This window comes from Metopolophium dirhodum, chromosome 9 (genome assembly GCF_019925205.1).
Source record: "Metopolophium dirhodum isolate CAU chromosome 9, ASM1992520v1, whole genome shotgun sequence".
Lineage (NCBI taxonomy): Eukaryota > Metazoa > Arthropoda > Insecta > Hemiptera > Aphididae > Metopolophium > Metopolophium dirhodum.
Genome location: NC_083568.1, coordinates 17,946,346 through 17,972,429, shown reverse-complemented (window position 1 = coordinate 17,972,429; position 26,084 = coordinate 17,946,346). Strand labels below are relative to the sequence as shown.

Here is a 26,084-nt window from a genome sequence, read left to right as displayed (position 1 = left end):
GTTTTTCTTATACAATGATATTATATCATTGAATTCAAATTTAACACCATCCATTACAGTAACCCAATTGTAACCTACTGTACATCAGAGCGACATCCACTTACCCACCTTTTTTTTAAAAATTAATTGTTGATCAGTGAATTTTAAACGGTTATGCCTACATGTTGGCGACTGATTAGTATTTACGTGTATCATTTATTTATACCATAGGTAATTATTTAGTATAGTCTATAAATATGAAACAATTTTTTTTTTTTTTTCAAAAAATATTCATAATTTTATATTTTTTATTTTGGACATATTAAACGTATTGTTTTTGTAACTGTAATACTGTAATCTGAGTTTTTATTGTAAAATAGTCAACACTATTGTCCCTATCACCGTTTGATATTTTATCACACTTTGATTTTAGTGATGGTTTCTTACATTAAAATTTACAGTAGCAACTAGCCATGCATATTTTTTATGAAACTGAAATTTGTATGATCATCTAAATAAAATATGATTATCTAAAATTACCTAAAATTGTACGTGTTGACAAATATTATTTTAGAAAAATTAGTAATACATTTTTATTTGGAACCAAACAAATACAACCTAATATGCGTACCTATGTAAATTAACTTTGTATTATATTACATCAAAACAAAGTTTATGGTGATTATGTACCGCTATTGTTTATCGGTAACTTTCACAATATATTATATATTTATTCAAATAAAATTAATTTAAAAATCACCCTTTTGAATTTCAATTAAAATGTTGATTAGCAGATGCTGGTACTCGCCATATTGTTATTTTGTCTTTTCGGTTATGTTAAAATTCTTCTGTTTGTGCTAAATTTGTGCGTGTGTTCTAATGCGTATTTAAAATAACATGAATAATGGAAATCCTAGGGTACCTACCTTTAATGAAGAAATGTGTACAACTTTCAATGTACGAATTGAAATGAATCCACCCTACATTTCTATGATTATCTACCGTTCCAGGATAAAATGGAAATTTCTGTAAAATGTTTTTGTTGTATAGTATTCTTAAATTATGTACATAAAATGATACCAACCATAAATTAAGCAAATATGGCTAAACTTAAAATACTCTTAAATACATTTTTCTCTCAAAATTAATTTACAGCCTATCTAACAAGTTTACTCCATAAAACAAAAAAAATAGATTAAATTGTAGTAAAAAATGTAAAACTTTATTCTTGTTTTTAATTTTATGCGTTGCATATTTAATAGGGGGACATTTTAATAAGTAATTTATACCAAACTCAAAAATACGAAATAAAAAGTTATAAGCTGTTTTTTGTTTAAGTATCTAATTATCTATAGTATAGAGAATATATTCTATACTCAAGTGTATTATATCCAAATAATTTTGAATAAAGAAAATAGCAATGGTTAGCGTTTTGTTTAAATATTATCGTTGTTATCATTTTATATGCGAGTTAAAATTATAATGATTGGAATTAAACATACTTTACGGGAAAGAATACGGAATAAAAATAAAAACAAAATACTTAATACCGTAGTTCTACATAACTAAACATTCAGTTTTAAAAATGTTTTCCAAGTAAAGATATTTAAAATTATAACTTACTGAAAAACGAAGAGTTTAAAAAAAAAATTATAATAAATAAATCGTTTTGTAAGTGCTTGACATACTAATTTTTTATAAAACTCAATTAATGATTTTAAAACGAAACTCGACAGTGGTTGTTAATTAAATTATTATATGTGCGTAAGTATGTATATATGAGTAAATAATAATGCTCGCTTATATTGTGGAAATTAATTGAATTTTATTTTAATTTGTAACATTTTAAAAATAGTAATTTATTACCATGGGATATTTATTTATCTGTGTTTAGCTCCGACAATTATTATTGTTATATATTTTAGTATATAGATGAAACATTTTTGTCTGAAACAAAAAGTTTTTAACGGCCAATTGGTAATAATGTAATTAAATCCGTTCAAAGGAATGACAAAATAATTAGAAAGTCGTCGACAAAGTTAATAATATGAAAAAGTTTAAGTTATTTATCAATTACGGGAATATTTCCCTTCAACGATTAATTTCGTATTTTTTTTTTTTTTTTTACTTCGAAAACAACCGTTACAACAATCGGGTTATTTCATTTTATTTGTTCGGCCATGGTCCGAGTGTTTATTCGGCGTGACGTTGTTTATAGTTGTGTTAATAATTTTCTCATTTGTATCGATGTTTTCCATTCCTCGAATCCACCTTGCACAATATGTGCATATTATGTCGAAATGAATGGCTGTAAATATTGCATACACACACTAATAGTAATTGTGAAGGCGCACGGTTTAAATATTTACATTTATATAAGCCTCGTGCGCGACGTAGATACGTCGTACGATTTTTACTTTTCAAAAACAGAATAATCCATAATATTTATGGATTCGTATAAGTATTATTATAGGTACCCATTTATTTTTAACCACTCGTCGCGGCATGTCTGTCCGGGGGGATGGTGTATATTATAGCGTGTGACCACATTTTGTTGTTTTAAATTGTTGTAATCAAATAACTTGCACAATACATCGTCATTGTTAGTCGCGTAGGTAATATCACGGCAATTAGAACAATCGTGTATTGCAGTATAAATTGTGACAAAAACAGTTGTTGTCATAATTTGCCGAGCGTGGACGATGGGTACATATCCTCGGGAATTTTTTTTTAATTTGTTTGAATTACAACGCACATCACACGTCGACGTCGGCTACGCATAGGTACTCATAATCATGCAGTTAAAAATCGTTGTGAACGCACACGGTTTAAATATTTACATTTATATAGACCTCGACGTATGTGTATGATGTACATGTTGTACGATTTTAACTTTACGAAAACGGAATATTTACGAATTATGTATTTGTAAATTACCTATGTATACCTATTTATTTTTAACTACTCGTTGAAGGGTGTTCGCGTGTGACCACATTTTGTTGTTTTGAAATTATTGTAATCAAATAACTTGTATCTACCATGCACCATCGTTAATAGAGTAGGTAATATTTTATTTTATATTTTATATACATATATTATGTATATAATACACCGATCGGCTGTTGACAATGGTACCAATGGCTATAACAATGTACTTATTGGTAACTACAACGGTAAAATATAGTGCAAATAGTTAACTTAATATAACAAAAAAAAAATGTATCAAAATATCAAATCAAAGAGCGCATAACTCTGACAAATGGATCGTTCATTAAAAACTTGGATCGTAAAATGGGAAGAGGGAATGGCTCTCGCGATATGGTATGGATGATTGGAACCCGTAATATAATATTATGTAACGGTAATTATATCAATCGAGTATTGTATAAAAGTGACCAAACAGTCGTTGCCATCATTTGCCTGTAATGGACGATGGGTACATATCCTCGGGCAATTTTTTTTTTAAATTTGTTCTATTATAATAAACGTCACACGTCGACATCGGCTACGTGACTATGTGCGTATCATATACTTCGACATAAATCCGTAAAACGCACAACGACCGTCGATAACTATAACATTATAATAAAGGTATTAATATAATAACATTTAAAAATAATAACATTAAATTTATAGAGTTGAGTTTGCGTAGGTATTATAGTAAGTCCCTTTTTAAATGTTGTTCAAACAAAGACGGTTTCTGTGTTTTTAATATTTTTTTTTTTTTTTTTGTTTTAATGCCTCTAAGATATGCGTTGGTACAGAGTTGTTTTAAATACTGTTCTACTTTTTTGTATTTTTAATTTTTAATAACTTATGTAAACATTTTATAATTAAAAAAAAAACTTCTGATAAAAGCACTAAAAATGTTTAATGGATCCATGTACCGTAACTAAAATATTGTATGGAGCCATAAACACGGAATGTCATTTACGCTGTGCATTACTCGTGAAACAGGCGGCGAAAACGTATCGCGTCTTCTTAAAATATATATCATTTAACTATTATTAATATATTGTGCACTCGAATTTTGATATTTGGTCATAGTCTGCAGTCTGTGTTGTATCACAATAGTGCACTTCTTATAATACTGAGCATTGTATTTTAATATTGTCTAATTCTTAACATAATACATAATAGTAGGATATTCTATAGTCGTCTAAAATTTGGATTTACCATTTACCAAATTATTTATCGTATTGCATTTACACTTAACAGACGTTTTTTTTTTTTTTTTTTTTGGTAATAACTGCTATTTTTTAGCTCTCGAATGACACCAAGCTAAAACAATAAACCAAGAAGGATGCTATTTTTAACGCCTTGAAGCTGAACCGAAATGTCTTAAGTTTCATAGTTAAAATGTCTTTAAACAAAATAAGTTCTGAATGTCATTGTGCCTTGTATATTTATATGATAGAGGCGAAGAAAACAGCACAGTCTAGTCACTCTATTTTCCAGAAAGTATATACCCGGTAATAAAGGTGATTTATAATAAAACGCAAAATCGCATTATTTTATTGTGCATTTCATTATATTCATATTAAATAATTATGTAGTCCATAAATTATTCATTTAACTCTGGTCCAATAGTAAATTCATGATAATATTATATATATAGTTTATTTGACGACAAAATCAGAATATTGTCAAGGTACCTTATTATATTATTCAGAATACAAATGAGACTTTACAAATAATATTGTTCTAATATTTAAGTACTTGAACTTCTTAAAAGTTTGTTATTGTAAGTATTATACTCGTAAACATTTCAAAATCGTTTGAATATAAATTATAATTCTACTTTTACATAGTTTATAGTCTGATATATTATATATTATACAGTATATTAAATACATAATGCGTGTACCTATTTAACTACAGTTTATGTATCGAATTATAACAATTTCGTAAAATAATATAGATATTAGCTATATTGCAAGTGCATAGTTTTCAAACATAATAAATAATACAAATAACTTGTATGGATTTTCAATAATATAATATAATACTCTTATGAATTTTTTTTTTTAACACATATTTTATATAATATTCTTAATACTAGATTTATTAGAAAACGTGACTTTATATTATATTTTATTTTTTAACACGAACGTGTCTGAAAATGTATGACGTACTACTTAAATATTATGTACATTGTAAGCTGTACTTTGGCCTGCAAACGAAATTAAGTTTTTTCTACCCAATTAAAACAAAATGTGAACTCTATAATTTCTGTACTTGTTATTAAAAAAATGCAATAACGTATTACTTCACTAACGTTATATTGTGCAAAGGTATCAACACTTTTCTGTTTGAATTGTTGGACAGGTACAATTTTAAATTTATATCATTATTGTTGTTATATGACACAAACACACACACAACTGATCAAAAAGAGTAGTCGAAAATATTGATTCTACTGCGAGTTTGGTAAAGTTTTGTCTTATAGATTTTTAGAGCTAAAAAAATATTTTTTAATTTACTCACGAAAAAACAATTTAGTAAATTAGATAATGCGATATTATAATTTGTCACGACCGATCGTATCATATAAAATATAATATACGTTTGTATTGTAGTCAACTTTAGTTGTGTCGTTCAAATCCGAATAATAAAATGCAATTTTTTATTGACAGTGAGTAATTAAAAAGTTTGTCATCCCTGACATAGAGGCTAGAAGCATCACAAAATCACTCCTCCCACCTTAAAGTCCTGACCGTAAGCTCATTGCAATTTTAAGACTTAAAATTATTTCTAAAATTATAATCATATTTTACTCATAATCCATTCTAAAATATGACGGCGTTACCGGTTTACGTGGTTGAAATACTTTTTTTTTAATGTTTTATTGAAATAAAGTACCTAAATATATTATAATAAATAAATCAAAGATATTAACAATTAATATTCAACGAGGTGGAAAAAATATTCAAATTACAATTTACATCTCTTATTTATATTTAAATTGAAAACGAAATTCACTTTATTTAAAATTAAAAAAAAGAATGAATTTTAAGGAAAAATGGGAAAAACTATTTCTTAAAACACTGTGCGGTATCTAAAGATACAATCCAATGTACCTATTAATGGGATTTATCTACTATGGTGTGTAAATTTATCTATTTCCAGAAATTTGTATGTAAAAGTTATATAGCAGATGTTGTCTAGACATTGAATTTTTGATACACATTTATCTTACGAATTCATCCTTGCCAGTGATTCTTTAATATAATTATTTATTATTTTGTCCACACTCAAACTATTCAATCAGGATGGATTTGAAATCTAAAATATGAACAGTTTTCATAATTTTACGCAGTTCATAATGTATAGATTTATGAATATTGTTGAAAAAAAATATATTTACTTGAATGGGTTATACCAAGTTAACAAAATAAAAAGTAAATAAAACTATACGAGTTAACGGCAAAACGATAGATGGTCAATTTTATTTACCAATATTTACATTTTAATAATTAATTTTATAGTGTACGTGGATTTACATATTGTCTTATAAACAAAAAAAAAAAAAATCATTTTTACTATCAGTGATGAGTGTTTTTGATGGAATGCATTGTTTAAAAATGCACGGTTCAAATAAATTGAGAAATAATTAAAACATAAAGCAGACATACGCTGTATGAATACCAATTAGTACCTACCGGTAATATACATTTATTGTAGTGTTCAACCGCGGTATAGTGTGGCACAGTCATAAAAATACTCACGAAATCAAATGCCTACGTTTGTTTTCTAATAAGCCCATATTAGGCTGTTAATTATTATCGCCATGACCAATGAACACAGTGTTTATGAAAAATATACAAATCCATTTTTTTAATAATATGTTTTGATAAATTTCTCGAGATCAATATTTATTTTACGTTTTTGCGTATATGATGAACAAAGTCGTATATTCTGTTTTTTTCTTCAAAAAAATGAAATTACTTTTAATACTGATAATATGTTATATTGCATATTATAATATGTACCTACTTGTATGTTACCGTATTTGTTTACACACAAAAATACACAACATTTTGCTGCAAACTTACAAGCATAATGTTTATAATGTTTATATCTTAAAAGTATAGCTACCTAATCTTCTTACCAAACATTATTTTTCAATAAACGTGTACCCACCTAAAGAATAATAATATGGTCTGATATTTTGGTACGAATCATATGACAATATTGATTATTTGTACACGAATAATGTTTATATTAAAATACTTGTTGTTTAAATATTAACATCAAAGTTGTCTACGTAATAAATAATAATGATGACAATACCTGGTATAGGTAAGCAACAAAAAAAAAACGATATCTTTTTTTTGGATTTAGTTAAAAATTTTGTTTCAGACATTATTTTAATATAATATTTCATATCGAACAATTTAAAACTTAACGTCAAACTGACATCATGTAAATATTACAAACATCGATAGTTTTTACTTTGAATTAATTTCTAAAAATATTTGGTTACACATTTAAATAATATTTACATAATAACACATTTATAATATATTATATTTTTGTCAATATAGTATTTATCTCATCTCCATTAAATTAGACTTTTTACATTCCATGATTATATTCCAGAACGTCTTTGATACACTTTTTTACTGAATTCGTCTGGTTGATTTATATTATAATGTCATTGGCATCGAATGATTTTATGAATACAAAATTATCATGCTTTTGCATTTTTTATGAATGTGAATTTCTTTTATTCAAATTTCAAACATAACAACAACGGGTCTTCAGTACGTCATAAATATGTTTGATATTTTCTGAAAAAAAAATTTGTTGGAGATGTTAATATTTTGAGATGTCATATTTCTACTGATTTGTTCAATATTATGTACATATGTAGTGTGTTGATATGACCATATATAGGTACGTATATCATTTGTGATAATTCATCAAAAATAATCCTCTAAATAAATTCTAAAACTGGAATTAGTGAGATGAGATAAGTTATGTGTGATAATTGTGAAAAATCTCAAATATATTTTTCGTATTTATCTGATTTATTTTATTTCCGTTGGTTGTTATACATATGTTCATATTATATTATATGATTGGGTATGATTTGCTTCATGTGTGATATTTGTGGATAAACCAACCTGGAAACCTCCTTCAAATTATTGTCCAAAACTATTTATCTATCAATGTATGAAATATTTTAATGTCATAGGTCGGGTCAGGGACAGATCCCGAGGGGGGTGATAAAGTGCTATAGCACCTTACTTGGTATGTTGCTTCCTGGAAAAATATACTCTACACAACATGTATTTTTCTAAACAAAATTGGTACAAAAAAAAAAATTGATAAGTAATCTTTCCTTAAACAATATTGAGAAATACATTTACTCTACCCAGCATTTTTTTTAAACGAAGCAAAAAAGAATTTGTGGAAATGATCATTTTGGAAGTTATATCTTTTCAAAGTTTGCGATTTTACGTTTATACGAATGCGTACAAAATTGTACTTTACTGCCGCGCACAGCGCCTATAACGAATTTTGATTTTTTTTTTACGTATTTTAACGTGTTTTAGATTTATGATGAAATCATAATTTACACAATCAGCCAGTTATCTTATTTCTACTACACATTAAATTAAAACAAATTTCTGACTTAATCAAAATATTATTAATTTAGGTATAGGTACACATCGTAATCAGTAATTTGTTTTAACGTACCTATGTAGTTAAGCATTCGTAAACGATGGTGAAGTCAACATTTGGAAGTCGGACATAGTTTTAAAGTTATACCTAATTTAAATATATAGTATTTTGTAACGGTACGCATCACCACATAAGAAAACGATCCTTTTGAGGACCACCAATCACAGTGCAGAACGCGCGAACAGCACCACACTAAGGTCTAAGGGCTTAGGGATGAATTCCAAACCCCCCTTGTGCAAGTACGGCCAGGGATATGGGAGGACATAACGAAGACAACAGTACCCTCCCCATGGTCATAATCCAAAATCTGACCAAACGGTAAAGAAAATCGTACCGACAGGAAACACGGGTACGCACGGCGGCACACCCGTGGTTTACTAGTAGGTACAGTCAACAATATGCCTGACGTTTTCACTAAACTTACATGAAAAAATTCCAAACCCGCCGCTACGTGGGGATACATTTAATCAATATTCAAGTCGAATTCTTAACTAAAATGAATACTGTCAGATGCAAGAAGTGACTACAATAAAGTCCAACGAATCTGTATAAAATGGGAAAGAAAGATTAAAAAAAAGTCTCGAAGCTATTGTTAAAATATACCTGTAATCTTTGTTCAATTATAGTGAAATTGTTCGCAAAAATTATTATAATAGAGCTGATATAACAACTGAAGACTCACATACTGCACAAATCTCAAAAATCCAGAAAAAAATCGTTTTACAAGTGTGGTTTGATTAGTTTAAGTGCAAGACTTGTATGATTGTCATTCCAATACAATAATAATATATTTTATGTTATACGCAATGCATCATCGCGTGACGTAAGTTATGATGCGTAGGCGTACAAAAGACGTAAGACAATAGGCGTATTAAAAAACCGTTCCAAAAATCATTTCGGCGTTGTTGTTTATTTATAAATAATATTATATCATCTCATACTTAAATACATATTATTTTAATCGTACCCATATTGCAATTTTATTTTTTGATTTAGTGACTGTAAAAACCTACAGCACGGTCGACTTATATTCAAAACTTTTTTATTTAAAAAAAGCCAATGCACTACCAGCCATTATAAAAAAGGTGGATAAGTGGATGTCGCTCTGCTGTACAGTAGGTTACAAGTGGGTTACTGTAATGGATGGTGTTAAATTTGAATTCAATGATATAATATCATTGTATAAAAAAAACGATTCTGAGCGAAAACGGTCAGTCAGCCTATGATATTACCAAGTATATTTGATGATATTATTGTGAATAAAGTAATTTATATATAACCTATTTACGTGGAGCCGTGTTTTAATTTTCAATCCTTAGCCATAAAAATTAAACATTTTATACATTTTTAACTATAAAATAATTAATAAATTATAAATTTGATAAATGTTGTCAAAATTTGAACTTTAAATGCTTATAAAAAAAAATTGTGCCTATGTATTTTTAATATTTTTCAACTGCTATTAGAACAATATATCAGGAGCCTTATATTAAAATTTCACGCTTTTTACCCAACAAATAAAATTTTATTGATATTTATAAAAAAAAACTAAAAAAATTGAAAACTGACAATGTCCGTAAACAGCTCAAAAAGAGTCAAAATCTTATGGTATATAGAAAATGCTAATATAAACATTCAGTGAAATTTTCAAGTATCTACAGTCATTCGTTTTTTAATTACAATAAAATAAGGAAATTGTTACATGAGAAATCGAATGAATATCAAATGTTGTAAAAATATAAATTTCAGACGCTCATAAAAAATTAATTTAAGTTTTTTGTAGACATTTTTTTTTTTTGATAACGGTAGACAAACTTATGAGTAATCTTATATTACATTTTCAAATCTTAGATTTAAAAAGAAAAATTTTTATGAATTCTTAACTCAAAATAATTTGCTAATTTTCGTGATTTTTCCGTATTTTGTCAAAATTTGAACTTTAAATGCTTATAAATAAAAACTGTGACTAAGGATTTTTAATTTTTTTCATCTGCCTTTGAAACAATAACCTAGGAGCCTTCTATTAAATTTTCAAGCTTTTTTACTCAACAGATAAAATTTTATTGATATTTATAGAAAAAAAAACTAAAAAAAATGGAATTTGACAATGTCCGTAAACAGCTCAAAATAAGTCAAAATATTTGGAAAATGTTATGGTGTATAGAAAATGCTAATATAAACATTCAGTCAAAATGTTATGTACCTACGATCATTTGTTTTAGAGTTGCGCCAAAAACCAAAATCGATTTTCTCAAAAACAGATTTTTTGTAAACATTCCCGTTTTTCCTTAATTTTTTTTTTGTTTTTCATGTCGTGTTTGTAAATTACTGAGAAATGTTTACTTTTGACCTCCCAAAGTACTAACTACATTCACTTTCCTATCAGAAAAGTTACTGTTGAAGAAAATCCAAGCATTTTTACTGTCCTAAAAGGTGATGACAGACACAAAAAAAAATTTTAAAAAACACACATCATTGTAAAATCAATAAATTCATCGCTTCGCTCAGAATCTAAAAATTGATGACAGTTGACACTTGTGTGGCATTGCTGAAGACGATGTTCGTTACATTATTTTTACGTAGGTATCATTCTATTCAGAGGACGCCACACCCGTGTGATGTGTTGTATCCGTCCTACAAACATAGCAATTTTGTGTTCTGCAGTTCCGATGATTTTGTGTAAAACCTAAGCTTTAATATTATAATTGTAATACATTTTTTTTTACACTATTCCTATTTTAAATAAGTTATGGACATTTTAAAATTGTAAAATTGTACGTACCTCCCACTCATAAATTGCTTGAAAAATAAAAATATCGTAAAAAAATCCACGATAAAAGTATAAAACACATATTATTATATGTATGGTCAGATGGTCTTACCACACGGAATTGGAACTGTTGAACACAAATTTGTTAGGTATGTGTCGTACGTTTGTAAGACGGAGACAGCACATCATGCGGGAGTGGCGTCCTCTCTAACCAAAAAGCTTGGTATAAATTGTCCAAATCATTCGTTTAAAATGTTAACAATATTATAAAATTTTATTCGCGTTTTTTGAAGTACGCAGCTTGACACTATGGGGAATACATAAGATAGCGTGCATTATTGTGAATATTATACGAGTTGATATAGTTGCTTTTTTATTTGTTTAGCATTTGGACGGTATGTAATATGAAACATTGAAACAAACCTATATACTAATAAATAATGGATGCCAACAAAATAGTTGGGCAAATATTATCATGATTCACGAACAAATTCGATATTATGCAACTACAACCTGAGATAAACGATAAAATATATGTATTTTAAATTTATTTTTACTGAATACAATATAGTGGATACACAATTATGTATAAACTGTATCTAATATATTATATGTATGTATGTATGTATGTACAAATTTCCACGCAGTTCTATCGAACTCAAAAACAATATATTGTATTAATATAATATTATATAAATAAAAATCATCTCAAAAATGGTAGGGATCGTGCAACATCCATACATATAATTCCCCCATTTATATCACACAACATTTGGAAGACCGTCATGGTGTGTATACGATTTTTTATGATTATTAATGCCTATAATATGTCAATATTGTTTTTGATGACGTTAAATACACAATGATAAATTATGAAGACTTCAGTATCCAAAGGAACTAAGCTTTGATAATATAGGGGATACAATAATGGAACACAGACAATCAATTAGCCCCGATAAGGATGATTCTACAAGCTAGCTATTTTATTACAGTGTTAAAGGTTAATTAATTTTTGACGTAAAGACATCGTTTAAAACTTGACGGAAGGCTCAATACAAAAGACATTTACTGTCTTAACAACAATAGAATAAAATGCATGTGATAGTTTATTACATTATATTATATTATATACTATTATATACGAGCAGAATAAAAAGCTGCAATACAATACAAAAAAACTACAATTTGTCGATTTTTCATTTTTCTGTTATTATATAGTTATAATTTCTTATTTTTATAAATAAATATGGCTTATAACGCTTATATATATAATATATATATGTATATATGGCAAGCAGAAGAAAACGTGGTTTAGAAAAGAAAAAAAAATACAAACATCTTTACCCATTTGCGAAAAAAAAATAGGACCAATGTATTATAAATTAATTGTTCGTACTGGAAATAACCTTATACTTACAAAACCTTGAACTTTTCAATTATTTTTATTTTTTTGTAGTTCTTTCAATTTTTCTTCATTTCTTTTCATCATGAGTTAATTGCTCCTCTTTTTATAAATTATAAAAAGGTACAGCTCTTGACTTGGTAATCGATGTCACTTGGTTTTCAATAAAATTAACTTTGTATTAGTTATTTTTGAAATTTTTAAAATCCACCTACACTGTGATTTAATTTTTACTTTTTACAAATAAATATTTAGTAATAAAGTTTAGACGGTTTAATTTACTCTTGGGTAATTTAAATTTTGATTCAATTTAACTTAAAATGTATACATTTTTTAACTAAAAATCATCATATCATTACATTTTAGAATGTATACAGTTAAGGTTATCATTAATCAATTATACACAAAAATTCTAGTGATATTTGAGAAATATATAACTCAACAGTACTTGGATTTATAAGGGGTGTATACCTAATTACGTTTGGTTTAAGTGAATAGGTAGTTAAAAGTTCACTTTTACTCAAACTTACTAATTTACATTTGTGTCTGCAAAAATTAAATAAAATCAACTTTATGATATTATTCTTTAGGTAATGAAAAAAAACTGTCATTACATCGGATTTCTTCGAATTTGTTGTTGTTGCTATTTCTTTATTTGTAAATGTTTACAATTTAATTATTGTAGTATGATTAATATTTTAATTGTGTTCCCCACAAGCAGTGGCGGCGCCAGATATTTTTCATTAGGGTGGCGATACAAGGGCAAATTATAATAGAAATCACCCACTAATTTGCTTATATAATATATATTTAGAAAGTATTGCTAAAAATGTTTTGGGTATAATATGCTATATTTCTAAATAATCAAAAAAAATAATTAATTAATAAAATGTCTTTATTTACTCACATATTTTTAACATAATGGAATCCAAAGTAGGTATAAGGTATAACCTAAAGTACTTATAATATGTTTTATATAAACTTGTAATAAAGTTATATGACGTATGAGTGTATGACATACGAATGTGTTATATGCACATTCATATTTTATGTTCATTGCAATCAAACAAATACAGAGAGGGCTTTTTAAGTATCTAAATAGCATCATATTGGTATTACCTATTGAAATAAAAATCAATAAAATGCAATTTATTATGTTAGCCAAGGCTGGGCATTAACGAGTTAAAAAGTTAATTTTATTTTAACTTGATTAGTTACTTTTGGCTTTTCATTAACTTACTAAATTTCTTTCTTAATTAACGTGAAATTAACGAGTTAATTTTTCATTTTAAGAAGTAAGTTAAGTTAATTTATTTTGTTTTTAATTTGATAATATTTCACTATTTCAGTTTTTTTCGTTTTCATGTCAAAAAATATGTATCGTAAATTGTTTAAAGTTAAAAATTTATATCATTCGAATCTAACTTACATGGAAACACTATATGAAGTATTAACACTATATCCTAAAATTTAGTTTTGGGTGGAAAAAAATTAAAAACGCTAGCGTTGTATAAACAAATTAACTTTTTTTTAATTTAATAAAAAGTTAACAAAAAGTGTGTATTAACTTTTAACTTAACTGAGTTAACCTTGAGTTAAATTAAATTTTAACTTTAAACTTCTTGTTATTGGTGTTTATTAACTTAACTTAACTGAGTTAAAAAAAATCATTTACTTGCCCAGCCTTGATGTTAGAATTATTTATTTTATTTTATTATTATGATTATATCTAACTATCAACATACCATTAGTTATTAGTATAAAATGAATATAAATAATTAAAAATTATTAGGATAGAATTATATTATAATATACTAGCTGTCTCGCCCAACGTTGTCAAGGCCAAAGATTTGTATTTTTAATAAATATATTTGTACAAAATGTATATCCTACCATATTTCTTCTAATTATAATATTAGTATAATATATAATGAATTGCAACCATTTAGATTGACAAAAAAAAATTATTTTTTCATATGCTAAAAAAATCATATGTGAGCTCTTAGCCTATATGAGTTGAAAAATCAAGCTGTATGCACCCTCCAATTTTCAAGTAATAATCTATTGAAATAACTTATGTTGAAAATGGTCGAGTCATTTTTTGAGGCTATTAACTACACCAACATCATTTTAGTTATACTTACAACCTGATTACGCCCGCCAAAAAATTTGAAAAAAAAAATTAAATTAGTGTATTTTGGTTTTGGTGTACTTACTTAGGTACCTCAGTTCACAGATAAATGTGGGTAGATTCGCGAACTAAATCGACCAAGGTGAACAATTTATTTGTGGTGAATTGGGTATAGCAATTGGTATAAATCTAACGTGGTTCAAACTACTCTTTAAACATTTCTGATAGCTCGATAGATGACTAGATCGACTAGATGAACGCATCAAAATCCATTACGTAGTTTTAAAGATCCAAGCATACAGAAAGAAAAAGGGACTTTGCTTTATAATATGTTAAGATTATAGTATTTAATAAAATGCTCAATATAAAATATATTTTCAGATTAGATTAAAATGTTCAACATTAAACTGTAGGGGGGCAAAAGAGGGGCAAAATAAAATGTTGGGGGGGCACTTGCCCACCCTGGCCCCATTGTAACGCCGCTCCTGCCTACAAGCCACCATTTAAGCAACCAACTTTTATTTTTCAATCGTTATACCTAAACAATGTTTACAAAAAATTTTGAAACACTTTAATTAGGTGCGTCGTTTTGGCACCCATAAATCGTCAAAACCCCCTAAAATATCTCATTATTTTGTACCCGATTTACATCCATTTGTACTATTTATAAAAAAATTTGTACCCCTCTCCCTTTTACGCAAAACTAAATCCCCCGTCCGGGTGCTGTAACGACGTCGTACTGGCACACAGTGTCTTTATTGGATACGCAGTGCTTGGTGTTTTTCAAAATCTTTGTTTTTCGGTTTACCTAAATGTAATAACTCATCGATGGTAGTAACTAATTACATTGTATTACTACTGTATACGAGTATATAAGTATATTGTATTATTTGACAAAATTACTTTGTTATAATTTACTGCATAAAATGTTCAATTCTCAAGTTTTAATACAAAATCCCGTTTTTGATATAGCAACAATCCACTCCATTGAAGTATAGAACAACTTTATTTAAAACCCGGTAGTCGAGTTTTGGACAAGTCACAAGTACCTACATAGCAGTAACTTATAAAAATTCATATAGCAATTTAATTAGATACCAAAAAAATATAACTTCTCAAACACTATGTCTAGAGGAACTGGCGGGATAATGCATTCGAATAATAGAATGTCTATAAACTTGCGGACCAGTTTTGCATAGTTACATTTGGCATGCAAACTATAACTGAAATAGAAATCCAGAATAAGTACATTGCTGATCACAAAGATTTATGTAAAAGTGTATACGATTTATCAACAGACCGTATAGGTACTCATACTCTAATACAAACTCACACATTTCGTTATGATCCGATTATTTTCATAAAATATTTCGATACTTTCAAGTTTTAGTTCGGAGCGAAATGAAGATGGATGAAGATAGCTGTTTCTTCGGCGACGGCGGCACTATCTAGCTAGGTTTCACCGGAAGAGTCCATGTTTACGCGTAAGTTTGTTTTCATATTATTACTATTTTAGATTTACTTTAAGACTTAAATTAAATATCTATTGCCAAGCGTTTATAAGCTCAATCCTATAAGCGCAATGTATAAAATACACGAGACCGAACAGTCCAAAGGCCGTCTTTGTTTCACCACACCAAGTTTAATACGTACCTTTTTGCATATAGGTACTATACACCTGCAGGTATAACCTTAGGTTTGCGCGAAGTTTTTAAAACAATATAATGTTATATACATAAATACATTATCATTATCATTGATCATGTATTTTATTAGCATACTTACACCTTTTTTAGTGTGGTTTATTCCCTAGATGGCTAGATATAGGTATTAAATGTTTTGCAATTATATATTTTACTATAATTATTATTTTTTATTATAATATAATATAACAATACACTTTAAATTAAATTAGTTGTTATCAAGACACACAGTCTTAAAACAGACTCTTTTCTGGACGTTTTCAAAACGGATTATGCTTAAAAAAAATTGCACAGTTGTCGTAGCAGTCAGTTGCTAGATCAACCCGTGTGACATAAAATAGAAATTATTCTTGTTTTTTTAAATAATTTGTTCGAAAAATATAATATGTAATATGTATAGCTCATACAATTAAGAATTTATAGTTAATATAAATGCGGATGTTTATATTTCATAGATATTTTTTTTTTGAAATCGTGTAGATAATTTAATTCAACAATCAGGTACCCATTACTAGTATCAATTTTATTATATTACGTGTGAAATCACCGGCACAAGGTGCAGATTGCATTTTAAAAATTAAAAACATAAAATAATATTGTAGTAGAAGCTGGAAACTGTGGTTTATTCTAATTTATAATCCAATAATTAATGTAATCGATAATGTAACTATTAAATTCATCATTGAATGATTATTCAGAGATCACTTTGAGATAAATGCCAAACGTATAAATGTAAATTAAATTAAGAATAATTAAAAAACATTTTGTGAAAGGAACAATATTACTGCTAATATTTAAGTCTTAATTATTATTAACAAATAAATACAAATAATATATATTTTAATAGCTTTTTACTATTAACATTCAGTGGAAATAGTTTCTGATCGACTTATATGTAAGTATTTTCTATAAAATAATTATACACATAAAAAAATCTTACAATTTAATGCAAGGATTCTCATAAATTGATCTTACAACAGCATAAAAACACCAAAAATACATTTGTACCCACATCATTTATACACTACACCTACCAAATTGAAATTTTACAACATTTTAGTTCCCTATTATGGTGTAGGTACTAAAACAAACATTAAATTATTATTCGAAAACTGAATTTCGTATACCTATTATTATTTACTAAATACCTACAACTAAACTAAAAATAAACATATGAATACATTCTGAGTGCTAAATATAATATTATGTATGAAAATTGAATCTTTATTACAAATACTTATCGTTTACACAGACCACAAGAAAAAATAATTTTAAAAATTAAAAAATTATAAAACACATAATTTTAAAATTAATACAGTCATCGATCCGCTCAGAATCTAAAATCTAAAATATATCGGATACATTTAAAATTAACATATTAAATCATAATTATTAATTTCGTATTCAGCAGTATTCGGAGAAGATGATAGCTATCGTGTATTTAAATAATTATAAGAATATACTCAAAAAGTTTCATAAATCCACGAATACCTACTATTTTTAAATTACAACAAAATAACTAAAGTTCCAGTGAAGTTATAAGTTGAGTTCCATTCAAGTTAAATTAAAGTTACGTTCTACTGAAGTTCCTGTTAAATCAAAGTTAAGTTCCATATAAGTTTTATTAAAGTTAAGTTCCATACATGTTTCATTAAAGTTAAGTTCCAGTCGAGTTAAATCAAAGTTAAGTTCCATACAAGTTTTATTAAAGTAAGTTTCATATAAGTATTATTAAAGTTGAGTTCCAGCGAAGTTCAAGTTAAGTTCCATATAAGTTTTATTAAAGTTTAGTTCCAGTCAGATTAAAGTTAAGTTCCAGTTAAAGTTAAGTTCCAAAAAAAGTTTTAACAAATGGAACTTAACTTTAATCTGAATTTAACTCGACAGGAACTTAACTTTAATAAAACTTATATGGAACTTAACTTGAACTTCGCTGGAACTCAACTTAAATAGTACTTATATGGAACTTAACTTGAACTTCGCTGGAACTCAACTTTAATAATACTTATATGGAACTTACTTTAATAAAACTTGTATGGAACTTAACTTTGATTTAACAGGAACTTCATTTAAATGTAACTTGAACTTATAACTTCACTGGAACTTTAATTTATTTTGTAGTATTCGTACCTACCAAAAAATAAACCAAAATAATAAATAAAAAAAAACTAATTTTGTATTTCAAAAACAGTATTAATTAAACGGCTTTTCAAATTATTATGAAACGGAGATATTGGTCTTTATAAGTGTATATTAACATGATGTATTCGATTCCACTAACATAACCTCCATATACATTTGAAGATGTTAATGGAGTAGATTATTATCAAAACGTGATTTTGTATTAAAACTTGAGAATTGAACATTTTATTCAGTAAAATATAACAAAGTAATTTTGTCAAATAACAATATACTTATATACTCGCATAAAATAGTAATATAATGCAATTAGTTATTACCATAGATGAGTTATTACATTTAGGTAAACCGAAAAACAAAGATTTTGAAAAACACCAAGCACTGCGTATCCAATAAAGTCGCTGTGTGCCAGTACGATGTCGTTACAGCACCCGGACGGGGGATTTGGTTCTGCGTAAAAAGAAAAGGGGTAAAAAAAATGTAGAGGGTTCAAATGGGTACAAATCGGGTATAAAAAGATGTGATAGGTCCGAAATCGATCGGTTGACTTCTAGTGGTTCCGGCTGCCATACGACGTCGTTACAGCACCCGGACGGGGTATTTGGTTTTGCGTAAAAGGGAAAGGGGCGCAAATTTTTGTATGGAGGGTACAAATGGATGCAAATCGGGTACAAAACAATGAGATATGCTAAGGGGGTTTTGACGATTTATGGGTGCCAAGACGACGCACCTACTTTAATTACTGTTTGATTATTTTTATACCTAGAGGTATACATAATGGCAGATAACACTGCTACACGTATTTTTTAGGTAATAAACCACCTCATTAATTATTGTGTCATATTATCGCTTACCAGTCCAAATTTCAAATCAACTTACGTCATTCTATTACATTCAAGGTTAAAATTAAAAAAATTAAAATTAAAATTTATTCATTGATTCAAAATGGAATTCAATCTATACATATTTTTATCGTATTTTTATAAGTTATTCTTCAATTATTGTTAAATGCTAAATTAGTCAAACCATGAAAATGTTGGAGAGAATGAAACGAGTAGTTTAATTTGATTTTTTTTCGGTAACAGCAGACAATTTAAGAAGGCAGTTTAAATAATATACCTAATTTCTAAAAATAAATGTATGTATTTTTCTCCACTAAAAATCAATAATACAATTGAAACATTTCAATAAATACAATATCATATTATAGGTTTTATAATATTTTTTAATGCTTTTAGTGAAAATTTCATGTATATATAAAAGTTGTTTCATTATGATACAAATGTGTACACGCATGCATTATTAATTAAAATGTATTTTTTTTCTGCTCGGTGAATTAATTTATTATACTATTTTAATTACTGAATTAACTCTATTGTGTATATTATTGTAAATTAAAAAAAAACCATTAATATTATATTTACATGTTATGAAGTTCAATCAATGGATAGTCACTTCACAAAAGTCCCTGTCTGAAAAGTTGTAAATTTAATTATTTTTTTTTCTATTATTTTTTTATAAATCCACAACATCAATAAATTGTGCTTATTGTAAAAAATATTCCTTTACAGATTGTATAAAAAAAGAAGTAATAACTAATATTATAATCCATTTAGTATGTACGATAAATTAGAAATATTCGTATGAAAAATCATTAAATATCAGTATATTTTGTATGTTTAATAAGTAACTTGATTTGATTTAGTAATCTTTACATAATAACTTACAAGATTAATACAATATGGTATAGATGACTACATAGTTGGGAAGGTATCCATTAATAGCACCATGAATTGTCGGTTGTTATTGTTGGTTTTAATTTTAGTTTAAAATCTAAACTTTAGATGGCCTCTTGACCATTTTCTTTGAGTTTCAAATGTAGTTTACCGTGGATGGTTTTCAAGGACATTGCTATAATAATCGGAGGATTTCTGTTAGTGGTAAATTTGACAAGGAATCTTCTGTAGTGAAGTTGGAAAAGTTCTGGACCTATGTTACTTGTAAATTGTGGTTTGGGAATCATGATACAACACAAATTAAGATTATGATTGTACATTAACAAACAAGTTTTAATTTTATTTACTTAATAGTTCATTTAAAAAGTTAAAATGTATCAATTTACTGTAAAAATTAAACGTTTGACATTGTAGTGTTATTGTTAGCTAAGCACATGTCTGTGCATACAGACATACAGTTCAATAAAATAGGTACTGAATACAATTCGTACCTACATTATATTATAAATATTGAATGTGAAAAACTTATTTCAAAACGATCCCAAGTCATCTATGTTTAATGTGTATTTAATATGTACATTAAAATGAAAAAATTCTCTAAAAATGTATATATCACTGTTCAAATAAAATTTAAAATACCAGAAGACTTTTTATTCATACTAAATAAGTGTACCTACCTATGATGTGGATTAGATAGGTGGGTAAAAGGAATTTAAATTAATTAAGTACATTGTTCGTAGACACTAAATAATGGTAAGTACGTACAGCATAAAATAAAAGTTAAAATTTTTATTTTAATTAAGATAATATGTAAAAGTACACAAGCCATTATAATACAGAATATTTATATGTAAACTCAGATTTATAAGTTATAAAAATGTTAAGATTTTTTCGCTGGTAAATCATAATTTTTGTCACGTAATTTAATGTTGTATTAATTAAACCCGTTACGTAACTTCAACCCAAATTAAATTACATTTTAAGTTCTAATCAAAATTATTATCCTTACTTTCGCATAGTATTATATTTAATAATATATAACTACGTTATAACTTAATTTTATTTTTATCATTTACTTTTGTTGATACCTAGCTAATAATATTATACAATATTTTGTAATACTTTGAATTGAGCCATTACAGATTATATTAAATAATAAATTGTTATCACTTATCAAAACGTGTCTTTCAGCTGTGTAAAATTAAAATGTCCATACAATTCAAACAAATTATAAGGACTTATGTAATATCTCTTTAAACTTAGACGTTTTATTTATATATGATGTTGGTGCACATGCGTACGTCTCACTTGCGCACACAATAATTATCGATGTTCAAACTACAAACGAATATTATAGTCGTATTTGCGTACACAGCGTAAAATGCTGGGAATTCCCTACGTATACTTTTGCCGCCTAAATATAGGTAGGCCTTTGACCTACTTGAGGCGGTGTTGCATAACAAGTCGAGGGATATTTTCGTTTTTTTATTTTGTCCGTGCGCAGCGCAGCGAGCGAAAGGCCATACGCGGGCATCACTTTAAATAATTTACGATATACTTCACATTAGTGTCAATGCTGGATCACTGGTATAGTTATTATACACGGGTATATAAATCGTGGTATAAACATCCTCATAATTTTTCCTCCCTAAGCCTGACCAAGTGTGAAGGGAAATGAGTGTGTACGCAAATGAGACTTTATGTTATTCTGTGTAAATACGCTGTACGTGAGTGAGACAAATTATAAAAATAGACTGTACGCATCTGCACCGGATCCGTTTATATAAATACATAAACACGAGTCTGTTAAATTTGATTCAATCTTTGGTAAACACATAATATCATATCATCTCTTTCAGTGCATATTATATTGTATAAAACTATTAATTATCTATCGTATGAAATAATATTTTTAGTGTAAAATAGTTAAAATAGTTATAAAAAAAAAGCGGATAAGTTGATGTCGCTCAGCTGTACAGTAGGTTATAAGTGGGTCACTGTAATGGATGGTACTAAATTTGTATTCAATGATATTATAATATCATTGTATACGAATAACAATTCTGAACGGAGACGGTTTGCCAGTCCAGAATATTTTATATTAAATATTTTGTATTGTTATTCCTTAATTAATCCTTATTACATATTTATAACGCTAGCCAGTAAGTTGAATTGATATTATAAAATTACAAAAAAATAACTAAAATCGTTATTCTTGGTTATTAAATATTATGTAATTTCGTTCAATTTTGAACATAAAATAACTATAAAAAATAACTGTGTTTTTATATTTTTTGGTTACAGAATAACCTACTTACTAAAAGCGCCGAGAAAATCAAAAAAAAAATTAAGGAAAACCTGGAAATTGTATGCTAAATTGGTTTTCGACAAAATCGATTTTGGTTTTTGGTGTAACTCCAAAAGAAATTACCATAGAAACATGCAATTTTAACTGGTTGTTTATATTATCATTTTCTATACATGATAAAATTTTCAAAATATTTTTGTTTGTTTTTAACTATTTACAGACATTTTCAGTTTCCAATTTTTTTGGTTTTTTTTCGAAATGTGTCAATTAAATTTTATTTGTTGGATAAAAAAGCTTGAAAATGTAATGCAAGGATCCTAATATATTGTTACAATGGCGTTTGAAAAATATTAAAAATCCATAGTTACAATATTTTTTTGTAGCATTTCAATTTAAAATCTTGACAAAATACGTAAAAATCACGAAAATATGCAAATTATTATGAGTTAGAAATTGGGTCATTTATTTTAGAGTTACACTAAATACTTACTAAAATCGATTTTGTCGAAGAAATTCCCGTTTTTTATTAATTTTTTTTTTTTTGTTTTTCTGGTACTTTTGAAAATTTCTGAGAATTGTAACCTCCTTGATGCACCAACTACATTCACTTTCCCATCAAACAAGAAACAAGATTGAAGGAAATTAAAGAAATTTTACTACTCCAAAATTTAATGAAAGACACAAAAATAAAAATTAATTTTAAAAAAACACGCATCATTGTAAAATAAATACATTCATCACTCCGCTCAGAATCTAAAAAGAATACAAAATAATTGGATACGAATCAAAATCAAGGGAAATACGCCAACTTAAATTATTATATAGAGGTCCTTTTTGTATAGTTAACCACACAAAATAAAAATTACTTATTTATTTATCTCAAAAATTTCACTAATTGATATACAGAGAATGCTCAACAGGGTGCATAATATAAAATATTAAAACACCATCATAGTGAGTATAAAGAATTTAAATAAGTTACTCCAAATCAAAGGACTATAAATATATCTTTTATTGAATTTTATTTTAGATTACTTTTATAACATGGCTTATAATATGATATTTATGGTAAAAATTGAATTAAAATAATGCGAATAAAAATAGACGGCATGAGCTTGTGTAGTATAATATTACTATGGTAATATTTATTTCACCAACACATTTGTGAATAGATAAAATATTTTATTACTCAAAGGAAGTTATAATCAAAGTTTGTTTTAAAAACTAAAAACCACTTTTGTAGTCTTGTGATTTATTCTTAAATAAAATTATTAAAATCAAATCAATTATAAAACTGTTTTTATAATTTTGAATTAAAAATAAGTTGTCTTTATTGTGTTGTAAGCTGTGAGTAATATTTAAACAGCCCGTATTTATTATTTTTTTGAAACGAAAAAGTTTTAAATTCAATATAAAAATTGTATAATTTAATTTTTAAATATTGTATTAAAAAAATATATATATATATATATATATATATTTAAATCGCTTATACAATGTGGAAAAATGTATTTCGTAAAAAAAAATTTAGAATACCTACGTAAAATTGAGATGAATCCACTTAATTATTTATATGTACTAAAAATTGTTCAATAATTGTCCATTTGTGGACTAAATATAATACTGTACATATAGTATTTTATTAGTTATGCAATTTAATGGTTTTAAAATTTTTTTTATCTCATAGTGTTTTGTATTTTATAAATCGAAGACTAAAATTTAAATTTAATCAATTAATATATAGGTACCTGCGTATCTGTGCGATGTACTTTTTTAAAAATAACACTATACAATTAGTTTATTAATTTATATTTAATATACAATTTCAAGCATAGTTGTTTTTGTTAATATTACACTACTTTTTAGTAACAAGTTTTATGATTTTTAAGTTAATGATCTAAGGCTGTTATACTGTTACGCTGTTATGCTGTTATGCTATATTATATCAAGCTTTTAGTTTAATGATGTAATTGAAAAGAACAGTTTGTGTATACTATACGTATATATGTATTCGGCGATGTCCCTTATTATATTTTAACAAAGAAAATATGTCATTGAAAACACTATTATTTTTATACTATTTTTTTTTTATTCAGGACTAACAATTATAATAACAATGGTTTATGTAATTGTAATATTTTTTTAATTGCAATATACTTATGGATAATTGTTGTTTTGTTTTGGGCTACACCATTGATCAGCCAGAGACCGTACTAAAATATTTATTCAGGTAATTACCCACTAAATATATTAGAAGCAATTTGACCAAATGTACGTCTCCTGTACAGCTATACATTTTAAATATTGACCTATTTGTAGTGGATTTTATTAGTTATATAAAACCGCAACCATACTTTAAAATTAATAAATTTAAGACTTAACCTACCTATTTTAGGTTTAAACTATAAATTCACGTTATAACACATAATAAATATTAATTTAGGTTAGATAAAATATTTGGACTATACGCGTTTTTCTGTGCTATCACATTTCATAGTTAAATCTGTTTGATTTCCAGTGTATACTCTCGACACGTCCATTTTTGACGTAACATATTTATTTTTAATTATTTTTTGTAGAAGTTAAACAAATTATTTACCTATAGCTACGTACCGAAAGAATTAGAAAAAAATGCCTAAAATATTTCACGTCTATGTACCGACGTCTGCTTAGAATCGTCTGTTTAGAATCGTTGACGTATATTTTAATTAATAAGGGATGCATTGCTTTTATTGTCTCTTACGATCTCGTAAATATTGCGTTAGTTCGTCACATATTCGAATATTGTAATATTATTATAATTTAGCAGACATTAATTTACTTATCAATACTTACAGCAGTACGCAACCAACGTACAGACGAAAATCCACGTGTGCCCGAAGATCATAGTTGAGTGAAAATTAATTAAAAATTAAAAATACGGTCGAATGTCGTATTTCCGTGTGCTGCGCGGGTATGAAAAAAAAATTATAATATTATGCTGTTCAATGTCTGAAAAATTGTATCTGCACGCACACACGCGTTGGCGGCCGCGTGGCTTTATGTAATAACGGCAACAATACTATTATAGTAATGGTTATGATAATATTATTGCGATGACGAAAAATAATAATAACTATTGTTGTTGCGTATTATCACACATGTGTGTTCCGCGGAGGCCGTTGCGGTCACGCGGACAACCCTCTCGAATGGGATGCCGATGACTGTCGCGAGCGCAGTCGAATT

At 27.1% G+C, this 26,084-nt stretch overlaps 1 protein-coding gene across 1 annotated transcript in view; it reads right to left on the bottom strand.

Moving 5' to 3' along the window:
• Positions 1-26,084, bottom strand: part of LOC132952621 (uncharacterized) — an 80,190-nt gene extending 54,106 nt beyond the window's left edge. The window contains exon 1 of the mRNA XM_061024955.1: positions 25,695-26,084. Within this exon, the coding sequence (XP_060880938.1) occupies positions 25,695-25,746 (52 nt within the window). The 5' untranslated portion in view covers positions 25,747-26,084. The remainder of the gene's footprint in view (positions 1-25,694) is intronic.